This window comes from Sebastes fasciatus, chromosome 1, assembly GCF_043250625.1.
Source record: "Sebastes fasciatus isolate fSebFas1 chromosome 1, fSebFas1.pri, whole genome shotgun sequence".
NCBI classification, from domain to species: Eukaryota; Metazoa; Chordata; class Actinopteri; order Perciformes; family Sebastidae; genus Sebastes; species Sebastes fasciatus.
In genome coordinates, this window is record NC_133795.1 from 18,657,938 (window position 1) to 18,670,648 (window position 12,711).

Genomic DNA, 12,711 nt, shown 5'->3' on the forward strand with positions numbered 1-12,711 from the left:
GCCTACTTACATCCTCTGAGTCTCTGCCTTCGACCGCTCTCTCTCCTGAGTGGCGGCCTCCTTCTCCTCCCTCTCGTGATCTCGCTCTCGCTGCGTGGACGCCGCGGTCAGCTGAAGCTTCTCACAGTCCATCTGTAGGATCTGGTTGCTGCTCTGTGCCGCCTGCAAGTTCTTCTCCAAGCTCACCTTCTCACTGCGATGTTTATGATGTGTGAAGGAGAACGGTGTATTGTAGAGTTATAGTTTCAAGGATAAGAAGCAGATTGTGTAAGGTGATATAAGTGTCTGTAAACCTGGCCAGCGTGTCTCTCTCCTGCTTCAGGCGATCCTTTTCTCTCTGTGTGGTTTCCCTCTCTCTCTGAGCAGCATCCCTCTCTCTCTGCAGAGCTTGGTTTCGCTGTTCTGCATCTTTTTTAGCCAAATCAGTCTCTGAAAGCTGCTTACGCAACTGTTGAACTGAGGACTGGGCAGAGAGCAGACGCCCTCGCACATCCTGCAAACACAACACAAGTGGGGTCACTTACCTCCAGTAGTATCTATTTGTGCAGATTGTTTTGGTTTTATTTGCCAAGATTTTGAGATCTCCATCTCTAAAATTTCTGTCTCCACTACCAAAACAATGGAGGTGAATGGAATTTTGTTTGTAGGACTATTTCTTTGGTAAAAAAAATAATGAAATGAGGTCTGTGTGTTATCCAGAGTAACAGAAACACATTTTTAATTATTTTCACCACAAGCACCAAAATTAAAATTCTATTAACTGCCTCTGTATTTGGATGGAGTCAGAAATCTAATATCTGGTCAAATAAAGCCAAAACCATCAGCCATTATTTGAGTTAACTGACCCTTTAAGCTCTGCTATGAGTAGACAGCTGCTCTCATTGTGGCTGTGGAAGCCTAAAGGTTAGAGGACTGCTGTAATGTTGTGACCGTAGACTGTATATAAGAAGTGGACGTAGTCACAGTGATGTCACCCATTGGTTTGTGGACTACTTTTTGCAACCACAACTAACACAAGAGGGTGGAGCTAAGTACAACCGATCGCTGAATAAGACATTTTCAGGCAACCAAAAAAGTTTTAATTAACTTTCATGAACTGAAAACACACTGTGAAAGAGTTAAAGTTGTAAGACGAAAACACGGACAACTCCCAGACCGGACAACGCCGTGGTAGCAACCTATCAATCGCAAGGTAGCCACGCCCTAAAGCATCCCCTGCTTTATGGTCTATTTGACTCTAAATAGGAACATAATTTATTAAATGAACATCATGCTGTATTGAAGAAGACTTGAAACTAGTGATTGAGACCATAAACTCATGTTTACAATGTTTACTGAGGTAATAAATCAAGTGAGAAGTAGGCTCATTTTCTCATAGACTTCTATACAATCAGACTTCTTTTTGCAACCAGAGGAGTCGCCTCCTGCTGGCTGTTAGAAAGAATGCAAGTTTAAGGTCAGTTCTCAGATTCGGAGGTTACCCACTGGTTGTGACTAACTGTTAAAAAAGCATCGTCTCCCCTCTCTCTCTCTGTAGTTATTGTGACCATTTATATCAAAATATTCTCAATACATGTGTATCATAATAACCTGTGAAAGTACTACAATGAAAACACAGTCCTTACAAAATCAGCATTATTTTTAGTTGTCCCTGTATCGTCATCATCCCCAATGTGCTTTCCTCCTGAAACAATTACTGTAGTGAATGAATTCACATGTCACCTGCAGCTGCAGCGTCTTGTTTGTGACTGCAGAGCGCAAAGCTGACAGCGCCGCCTCAGAAAGAGGAGCCAGCGAGGAGGGCCGAGATGGGGAGGTCGACATGCGAGGAGAGGAGCAGCGGTGAGGGGAGAAGCCACGGATCAATGTTAGCAGCGGAGCCCCAGAGTTGTCCTGGTCTGCCTCTGATGACGAGTCTCCATCGGACAAAACCGTCTACAAAAGAAAATTACAATGAAGCACTCACATCTTTGTGATATAAAATTGTGTGCATATGTGTAGTTGTTTACCTGAGCGATGTCCCGCATGGTGTCTAACAGCGTCTCAGTGTGAGCTCTCATCACCTGCATGTCAGTCTCATCATTACCACTTTGCTCCTGAAAGAAAACAAAATGAAACATTTATTTTTGTTATTAATTTTTTATTTATGATTTATGACAAGAACAATTTGAAACACAGTGCTGAGCTGCATCTCAAATTAATCTCCAGGTTCCCAGCTTTCAGATGATGTTCACTATTTCTACTGTTGACCTGCTATCTCCCCCTAAAGACCCCCTGTACCCCCCTCATTTTTTTATTTTTCTTATTGTCAACAAATCCATGAAAAGACCAAAAGCAACAATACATTATTCCATCTCACAATAAGTTCTGACTTCTTGGCCTGTGGCTCTACACCACAAGCCAATTTGTTCCTACTGAAGACGTGTAAAAGTTCTTAAAAACATGTAAAGATCATATAGTTTCATGTTTAAATAAGGCTAAAACAGCTGGGCACTGTAGTTTTTGGCAATGTTACTCAAACACAAGTAAATAATGTATTGGTTGGGGACTACTTTCAGCTGTGGATTGATACACATTTGGATGAAGAGTGAGTGTTTACAACAGCAAGAGAGCGTATGTGGGATGAACTCAAAATAAATTACAGTAGGTGTGTTCATGGTAATGAAGGAACATGTCATCCAGTCCAACTCTGTGGCTCATTGATTCATTTTTGACAATAATAAGAAAGAAACGACTGGCCTCTCACCTCAAGCTTTCTCATCAGTACGACAATTTCTCTGTCTCTCTCTTCCATTTGGCCCTTTAGTCTCTCAGTCTCTCGCACTGAATCTGACAACCTGAAAGTCAACACAAACAGAGGCCTTCAGTTCATACGAATGTTGTTTAATCAATAACATACCTGTAAGAGAGCTAAACAAAGTCACTGACCTGGCGTTGAGCTCTATTCTCTCTGAGTCTGTTCTGGTCTGAAGATTCATCATCTCTGCCACTCGTTCTCTCAGCTGCTGCTCCAGCTGAACCCGCAGAGCTTTCTCCCGCTCCAGGGCCAGAGCTGCTCCGGCCTCCCGGGTATGCAGCGTTGCAGTCAGACCTGCACAAGACACCTGAGCAGAGTGGGACGCCCGAGCCAGCTCGTTACGCATATCTGACAAGTCCCTGAGATTGGCGAGAGGTTGACACAAAGGGAAAATGTTAGTACCATGAAAGATTCAAATCAGAACACAGGAAATGTGGCAAACAGTTTACACACCTTTCAGTGGCGCTCTTAAGTTCACAGACATGCCTCCGAAACCCGACCACTTGCCGCCACAGCATCAGCAGGCGACTATGCTCAGTACTGAAGTAACTGTGGAAAGACTGAACAACAGAAATAATATTATTATCTTCAAATTTTTCTCCATTTGCAATGTTTTACTGTTTTGTAAGCATCCCTCTCCCACCTCCTCCTCTCTCCTCCAGTCAGACTCCTTTTGTTCCAGTTCCTCCCGGGCTTTAGTCCAATCAGCAGTGAGCCTGCGGATGTCCTGGCTGAGAGCCTCATTGGCCAAACCGGCCTGCTCCAGCTGCTCTCTCAGCATGGCATTCACCGCAGATAAACTGCTGCTCCTGAAAACACACGAGGGAAAAGCACATTATGTTGACAGAGCAAGTCGGGCAAAAACAATATGATATTCTGAAGTGTCTGATGCACACAAGCCCAGGAGACAAGCAACGTGTCGAATCAGTCACCTCTGTTGCTCTTCCTCCAGACGGATTAAAGCGTCCTCCAGGCTGCTGCTTGATTCATCTGGATGGCGACCATTTGATGATTCACTGTGGTTCTGAATAAGAAGATAGTTTAAGTGTTATTAGTGGAGAGTTAATGTCGTCTTTCTTAAAGTCAAAATCAATAAACGCCACTCACACTCAGCCTGTGTTTCTCCAACTCTGAGGACCGATCCTGCACCATCTGCTCCAGATCCCCACACCTCTTTTTGTACTGAAGTACCTGAAGTAGCAAGAAAACAATTACTGACTTGTAGCAACCCCCCACGACTACATCTCAACTGAAGACAGAGTAACAAACATACCTTGGCCTGCAACTTCTGCACGAGCTGCGCCTGCCTCTGCTGACCCTCCTGGTACGCAGTGAGTTTACGCTTGTAGGCTGCCAGTTCTTCATCGAGCCGCCGACGCAAGTCAACGTTCTGCTGCGCCAGGCTGCGTGACTCCGGTGAATCGTGGTCGCCTTCTCCCGTCTCAAAACGTAGGGCCTGCTCCAGCTGTTGGTTTTAATTAAAAGCAAGAGACGGGGGGTGATGTTTATTTCACAGATCCACACAGTGCTGCCATGCTGTGAATTTAAAACACCTACACGTACTGTAAATCCCACTTTATATTTGAGATTGAAAGTTCAGTCCTGACCTTGGAAACAGAAAACAAACTATCTCACCACAAGGTCCATTTAGTAGCTGTTCTGGAGCTTTCTATCATATCACACCATCTTCCAGAACAAATGGATTTTGCCAATTTGTCAGGGAATTGTTTGAAATTTCAATCTGTCTGAGCATGTCTGGTCCATGTTGACTTAAAATTTGAGATTGAATGTTCATTATCGATCTTGGAAACAACAAAACTATCTCACCACAAGGTCCATTTAGTAGCTGTTCTGGAGCTTTAGATACTGAGGCCAGGACATGGTTGTTCTTCCAGTAACTGCTGCTTTTAGTCACTACCCATTTAATGCAACAATTATGTATAATTATAGATAAAAGTGCATCATTTTCCAAAGAAATTACCTCATAGTACTTAAAATATAATTTTCCACTACCTCCCTGATATTTAACGTATGCCCAAACCTGTGAATATCCAGTAATATCATATTTACAAAAAACCTAGAAGCCCCTGGCTCTTCTCAATTTAAATGGATATACAAGAAAGTCTTACTAAAACATAATATGGCGTTAATGGCAAAGAAGGTGTTTTATTTGTGTGAATATGAAAAGATAATCGTATCAATGTTAGAAAAAGTTTGCAAACTTGTGATTTTCAACTCAGCTCTATAAGATGCTGTAAATGTTTAACAGTTGAGTGTAGTATGTGTATTAATAATTAATTAAGTAGCAGACAGCGATCACAGATTTACATGTAAGGGATAATGTACAGCGAGCCGGTCATTGTTGTGAAATAAACCCCAACAGGGCGATGCGGAGCGGTCTTGCATCGGTTTATTTCACAACAATGACCCGCTAGCTGCACATTATCCCGCTTATTAAAAGGCCACCTACTTAAGAAATCAATAATTTGGCACAAAGATTTTCCGCCAGAGTCCAAGATCAGAACTGTGCCCATAGCAACGGTCTGTTATACATAGCAACAGTCTGCTATAAAGAAATAACAGACTGTAGAACGCAGTGATTGACCAATCAGAATCGAGTATTCAACAGAGCCGTGTAATAATTCACACTATATTGTTTGCAGGATCATTGTTTTGCTGCACTCATTGTTGTAGCCCCCAGTATTGTTGACTGTTGCTCTGTATCCCACATTCTTTGTATTTGTATGCATACTGAACTACTAATTATGACTACAGGTATAATAAGTGGCATCTTAACAAAACTAAGTATTTCTGATTCATACAGCAGAAAAAAGAATTGCAGCATCCCAGTTTGGAGACTATTTTAATTACATTAAATCAAATTAGTTGATTAGAAAAGAGAATAAAGGCCGAACAGAGGATGAAGAGCAGTCTACTCAACAGCCTACAAGACTGTTTAATATTGGTTTACAGTAATTAATACAGTTTCATAAAGGACAGTATTTATCTGAAGAAACTTCAGGTGAGTTGTCTTTAGTTTCTGGATGCAGACCTGCATGTTTCCCTCAATAATCAACCCAAAGCTAGATGTGTGAGGCCCACCCACCACTACACCTCCTCTTGTCTCCACTGAAGCCCCTGTTTACAGTCGCCCAGGGTGACAGACGCCATGGCAACATTCCACTTCAGTTCATTCCTGCCCCCATCACCTGGGAGACCAGAAAATCCCAGACAAAGAAAGACCAAAAAAAAAAGGGAAAAGTGCCACAGCATTTCCTTTAGGATTTTGAAAGTCTTGAGATTTTACTTTATATCAGTCAGTCAGATACTTTGATAACTATTAGGCTATCTCTCTACTCACTCCTATTCTGCCCACCTTACTATAAGTGCCAGTTGTTGCGCCGGTGTCTTACCCTCTCACTGATTGCACCATACTTGATGGCGAGCTCGTCTCGATCGGCTCTGCTGTGTGCCAGCAGGTCCTCCAGCCGGGCCAGCTCTCCCTGCAGCACCCGGTTCTCGTCCTGGAGAGACATGACCGAGGACATGGCCCCGGCTGCGGCGGAGAGAGAAAAGGGGACAAAAATTAGGCAAAGAAAAAAGTGTCAAATTATACATTTGATATGATGGGAGAGCACACTGCCGGCCACTCACAACTATCGTTGAGGTTCTTTGTGACAATCTCTCGTACTCGTGCTGGTAGACATGTAGGGGGGGCGTCTGGTGAGGGGCCCCGGACGGTCAGCCTCTTCTCCTCAGACAAAACACTCTCCTCCAGCCTCTGTTGTACGATACGATAATACGAAAATACTTTATTGTCAGACAGAAATTTGTTTTGCATCACAGCAGCTCCATTTGCAACATCACAAAAAGGACAAAGGCAAGAAACAAGGATACGTACATTTAAACATTGCAATCACAGAAGACGATATTCAGGGCCCTTCAACGTACATTTGATCTGGGATTAGGCTCCATATTTAGTTTTAGGATTGACTGGTGCACAAAAGAGTGCTTTAGTCTAACCTTATTGAATCGTGGAACCCTGTATCTCCGATTTGATGGTAACAATTCATATTCACTGTTCAAAACATGGTTGGGGTCAGAGACGATGGTGTTAGCCAGCCTTAATATGTTATTATGATAGGCTGATTCATAGAGTTTCTCAAGGGGTTGACCTACAATCTTTGACAGACAAAACAGACAATTACCTTTGAGACATTTAGAGAGAAAATGAGCCACAAGAGACAAAAATGAGCCAGCCCATAGATTATCCATATCTAGGCAATGACAACAATAATAATCTTAAAGATGATGATGTGTTTGAAAAGTGTCAAACGACCAGGTATACAGTGCCACAGTAGTCACATCAAAACTGCTCCATATATCACAACATCAACACAAACACTCGCATAAACCAGCAGCTTTAGCCTGTTTGTCACATCACACACAGCATGAGTGGTGTTTGTTTAATAAGCGATGGGAGGATGGAGGAGGAAGGCCTGGTGCACCTCACCTGTATCACTGACTCCAGTTTGTTGGAGTCGGTGTCTGGGTTTTCTGCAGCGCTCATCGCAGATGAGATTTAAAAATCCTCCAGTGAACAGAATTATTAACGACGTCCTCACAGACTGAACTGTGGTCTTTCGCTTGATAAAGAAGAAAAGTTCACATTGTTTGATGCTGTTTGAGCTGATAAAAGTTTAGGTCGCAGAGGAGCAGAGTGTCCTGTCACCTCCTCCTCTGGTACAGACAGGCAGAGATTGAGGACAGCAGGATTAACAGCTAGGGTTTAAAATCCACACCTCCTCCTCCTCCTCCTCCTCCACCTCTATTAACTCCACCTCCTCCTCCTCCACTAATGTTACTCCACTCTCACTGCTTTCAACCGCACAACAAAGAGAAGCCTAAATAAAACTTTAACAGCCTTGAGACACCCTACAAAGGAAAAACACCTAAACATACGTTGACCATTGTTTTTTTTTATGTTGCAAGGACAGAATTTATTTTATCGAGTTTCAAAATAGGGGAGGTCAAATTTTTTTACTAGCAAATTACAGTAGAAAGCAGATGTTCTCCATGTGCAACCTACTTAGTTAAAAGTAATCTTACTTTGTATCTTACTCTTCCTCCTCCACTAATGTTACTCTACTCTAACTGGTGTTCAATCACACAACAAAGAGAAGCCTAAATACAACTTTAACAGCCTTGAGACACCCTACAACGGAAAAAAACTAAACATATTTACACCATTTTTATGTTGCAAGGACAGAATTTAAATTATCAAGTTTCAAAATAGGGGAGGTCACATTTTTTACTAGCAAATGACAGTAGAAAGCAGGTGTTCTCAATGTGCAATTAACTTGATTAACTGAAATATATTAATTATTTCTTTTTTTAAATATTTTTATGAGAGCTACAAGTTCTTTTAACATGGTCATGGAGCATATACTGTATATTTGTATTCTGGGTTATCGTTCCTATGCAGAGGGATGTTTAGTTTATTTATTGACTACACTGAGGGAGTTTTATATTTTAATTATTTATTGTGTTGAGTTGAATGTGCTACTTATTTTGTGCTGTAATTACCTTGTGCCTTTTCTACCTCTTTTCTTTTCTTAAAGCTGACTCGGTGTAAACTGCTCAGAATTCCAATGTTCTTATATTAAGGGGTGAAAATGGCAAATAAAAACTATCTTGAAATCTTAGTTAAAAGTACTTTGCAGCTTTAGCCGGCTAACAGCAGCAGGCCTCAGGGCCTAAACATGCTAACTAAGTTAGGTTATATAACATATAAAACATATATAAATATGTTTTTATAATAATGTATGGCAAGACAAGATAAAAAGAGATATAAAGGAGAGTGAATATTGGACTTATTTTCAACAGCTGTGCCAGAAACACGACTCTTAGTGAATGATAATGTTGCTCTGTATCTGATGTGTAGATAAATAATAATGTTTGCTAACAAGTTCCACATTTACATTTTATAATTCGTAATTCAGAGTATTAATATAGCAGCAAACAACTATTTGCTGTGTAAAGATATAAAGTAAAGTCTACCTGAGGAGAGAATGAAGTCGCCCTCCCTCCCTGTGTGTTGTAGTCAGTTTCTCTGAGTTGTTTCAGCCGTTAGTCTAGCTAGCTAACGTTAGCCCCACTGACTAGCTAACGGCCGCCACTCTGCAAACTCCGTGCTGCCGCTGACATTTTGGACTGAGAACACTTATTATATTTATAGCCTTATATTTTATTGTTTAACAAACGCCATTTCGGTAGAATATGATAACAGAATAGAAATAATGTTGTTTTACTTTTGTATTGCACTTTTTAAAAGGGACTGTTTGTAACTTCTTACACGTATAAATCAATCCGGGTCGGGGTCCCATGCGGCTCGCGTGTGGCTGCGCTGTTCAGACAAGACTCCAACACAAACTACACGGAAGCACCAAAACCTCAAAGTTATATCAAGTGAAGACCGTCCTTTAAACAGTGTTGGCCGCGGTTGGAGGACGCGGGGGAGACCGTAGCTTTGGTCTCCAGGGCCGGAATCTCTGCTGTACTCTGCTCCTCTGCCTGCTTGCCTGCCTTCACTCACACACCGCGCTCGTTCTCGCTCTTTCGCTCCACTCTCATGTGCATGCGCGCACGCTACACACTGTAGAAGAGGTAGTAGATCTGAGAATATCTAGTGAATGTACAGTGGACGTTTGTGCAGAAATAAATGCTGCAGCTCCTCCAGACCAACAGAGGTTTCCCGTGTCTTGTGAAGTGACGGGGCTCCGGAGTGATAAACGTTACCGTCTCCGACCAAAACTCCAGTGTCTCCCCTGTTCCAAGGAAATGCCAACACTAGTATCAGCAGTGATTCTTCGAGAGACCTTCGTCTGGTCAGCTAACATTACTGCCAAGCAGCTGAAATATAGAGTGATATTGTGGTTTTAGCTGACGTGTGTCGCCTCACTGTTTTGAGCGATGCTCGTTCATGTCTATTTAGAGCGAGCACAAGCACGAGCCCGACGCTGACTTTCGTTGACTTAACGGCCACAGGTGTCGCTGTTAACAAGCATTTCTGATTCTTACAAACAGTCCCTTTAATCAATTCATCAAAATACCACATGAATTCCCACATCCTAGGGGCCTCTGACGGTCTGGGGTCCTGGGGCAGTTGCCCGCTTTGCCTGGTTGGTAAACCAGACTTGCCTAAAACCATAAGAGGCTTTAAAATAGTTTCGAAATCTAATAAACTCATAATACAAACTGAGCTACCCACAGATTGTTTTTCAAAAGGAGTCTGTAGGTATGTGGGTGTAAAACTAATGTCACAAGCATTAAACATAAGGAGGTCTACACTGCCCTACTTGGTGTTTGGATTGTCATAGCTACAGACAAGAGGGCCATTGTGTCAATACCAGACCCCCAGCACAGCCTTTTGAGGACCCCCACTGACATAATGTCTGGTTTCAAGAAAGTTAAACATGTCAGGAAATAAGAATAACAAATGTTAATGTTGTCACATCTCACATAGTAAATAGGTGCATTTATATTGATAATAATGAATTACTGACATACTGTTGATGTTGGGGGTTTCACTTCAAGCCTTAACCTCAAATATGTTGTTAATTGTCCACAAAAGTGATGATTACAGGTGATCTGCTGAACTTCCCAGACAAAACCAAAGCTGAAATAAAGACATTCATTCATCAGAAGTTGTCCTATTCGACCAAGATCATGAAAAGAAAATCGTGCTAAAGCACCAACATTTAATACTGCACCGATTTACCACTTACAAAGACATTTAGATTTTTCGTTCTTTGTCACACACACATTTGTTCACAAATTTGTTAAGACCATTGTTTTTTTTTATTATTGGCCTATGTATTTTCATATCTTAAGTATGTGTTTAGTCTTTATGTTTTCTGTAAACATTACATGCTTTTAATGTAATATATTTTCACATTAGGCTATCTGTTTGTATTCAACATTTTAATTCACAAAAATAAATTGTGAGATACTGTGTTTTTCATTTGCCTCAGTCCATTATTTTATTTGATATACCATTATACATTCCACAATAGTAGGTATGTTACGAATACCATGGCACAAGAACCATGGTATTTTTTACAGTGCCATGGTACATCATGGTATATTTAACAGACTATGTATTTTTGACAGTGCCATGGTATATGTACCATTTTGAAAGTACCATAGTACAGCATGGTATATTTAACATACCATGGTATTTGTACCATGGTATTTTGAAAGTACCATAGTACAGCAAGGTATATTTAACATACCATGGTATTTTTGACAGTGCCATGGTATATGTACCATGGTATTTTGATAGTACCATGGTACAGCATAGTATATTTAACATACCATGGTATTTTTGACAGTACCATGGTATAAGGACCAGTTTGATAGTACCATGGTACAGCATGGTATATTTAACATACCATGGTATTTTTGACAGTACCATGGTATAAGGACCAGTTTGATAGTACAATGGTACATCATGGTATATTTAACATAATATGTACCATTTTGATAGTACCATGGTAAAGCATAGTATATTTAACATACCATGATATTTCTGACAGTACCATGGTATGTGTACCATGTTTATATATATAGTACCATGGTACATATACCATGATATATTTGACAGTACCAAGGTACTTGTACCACAGTGCATACCATAGTGTGCACCATGGTATTGTCAAGTACTGTCACCATGGTACTACCATGATACTACCATGGTACTCATGGTACTACCATGATACTACCATGGTGCTCGTGGTACTTCTCCTGGGTTTAATGTTATGATGTGAGAAGGCAGTATGAATTTAATGATAACATGAGACAGACTGGTTTAGTTGACTCAGTTTGAACAGCTCAACATGTGTGGCGCCCCCAGCTGGCCTGTTAGTAGATGACTGGCACTGATTCCACAGTGAGGGAGATGTGAGCCTTGTACTGTATAGACTCATAGAGGTTACACACCTGTTGATCTCTCATCTTCATCCACACACCAAAGCTCACCTGAGTGCAGCTCAAACTGATGACTTCTCTCTCCAGTTTAAGTTTAACAGCTGTTATATTTTACAACCAGCTGATGCAGCCATAAATAAAACAGTCATGAATCAACCCTCAACTGTCTGGTTCCTCTTCTGCTTTTGTCCTTTCACACTTTTCATTTCATAAAAACATCACATCTTTATATCCAGACACACCAGAGACTATATAAAGAAACACATCCACAAAGACACGCCCAAGTTTTCAAAAAGTCTCTTTGAGGAGTTGGAGGAGGAGGAGGAGGAGGAAGAGGAAGAGGGGGAGGTTAGTAGTTAAAATGTGCAGCATCCGATCAAATCGAACTGAACTGTTTCCCAGCAGCAGACTGAGATTCAGACACAAACGCGTTGCTATGGAAACAACAGCGTGCGTATCAAACTATAAACTATATAAATATGTATCCACGTTGTGTTAGTTTGTGGTTTAACGCGGTGAAAACATCCACTTCCCTGTTTCATTTATAGTTTCTCACCTCGACAGATCGGTGTGATGAGCGTTATCCCGCCGTCCCTCCATTCTTCTGATCAGTCTTCATCATCACAGAGACAGAAACAAACCAGTTATAGATGTGCCATCACCACCATCATCATCATCACCATCATCCTCATCATCAGCTGCTGGCAGCGTCGCCTTCCTGCCAGATCTTCCCCCCATGCTGGTTCCGGGGTGGGACTTCCAGTTCAGCTGCAAACAGCCTGCAGTCTGTTTACAGCTTACAGCCTGGATGTACTAAGAGAACAGCTCTGGGTCTGCTGTCTTCATGTTATACCATCATCTCAGTTATGTCAACACAGATTGAATTAAAACCATCAATAGCTGCACAATACTGTATACTGACTGTG

At 41.5% G+C, this 12,711-nt stretch overlaps 1 protein-coding gene across 3 annotated transcripts in view; it reads right to left on the reverse strand.

Moving 5' to 3' along the window:
• The window catches only part of crocc (ciliary rootlet coiled-coil, rootletin), a 29,465-nt gene extending 16,984 nt beyond the window's left edge, over window positions 1-12,481 (reverse strand). The window contains exons 1-15 of one of the 3 annotated variants that reach the window (XM_074635291.1): window positions 12,342-12,470; window positions 7,311-7,443; window positions 6,452-6,578; window positions 6,211-6,353; window positions 4,071-4,262; window positions 3,905-3,988; window positions 3,730-3,821; window positions 3,441-3,606; window positions 3,251-3,357; window positions 2,929-3,156; window positions 2,747-2,837; window positions 2,010-2,096; window positions 1,723-1,935; window positions 294-493; window positions 11-193 (exon numbers count right to left, since the gene is read on the reverse strand). In XM_074635291.1, coding sequence (XP_074491392.1) covers window positions 11-193; window positions 294-493; window positions 1,723-1,935; window positions 2,010-2,096; window positions 2,747-2,837; window positions 2,929-3,156; window positions 3,251-3,357; window positions 3,441-3,606; window positions 3,730-3,821; window positions 3,905-3,988; window positions 4,071-4,262; window positions 6,211-6,353; window positions 6,452-6,578; window positions 7,311-7,367 — 1,970 coding nt within the window. In that variant the 5' untranslated portion in view covers window positions 7,368-7,443; window positions 12,342-12,470. Of the gene's footprint in view, window positions 1-10; window positions 194-293; window positions 494-1,722; window positions 1,936-2,009; window positions 2,097-2,746; window positions 2,838-2,928; window positions 3,157-3,250; window positions 3,358-3,440; window positions 3,607-3,729; window positions 3,822-3,904; window positions 3,989-4,070; window positions 4,263-6,210; window positions 6,354-6,451; window positions 6,579-7,310; window positions 7,508-12,341 lie in introns of those variants that run through there. The other 2 variants (XM_074635298.1, XM_074635283.1) reach the window with 2 other exon arrangements.
• Between the last annotated feature and the right edge of the window lie 230 nt (window positions 12,482-12,711).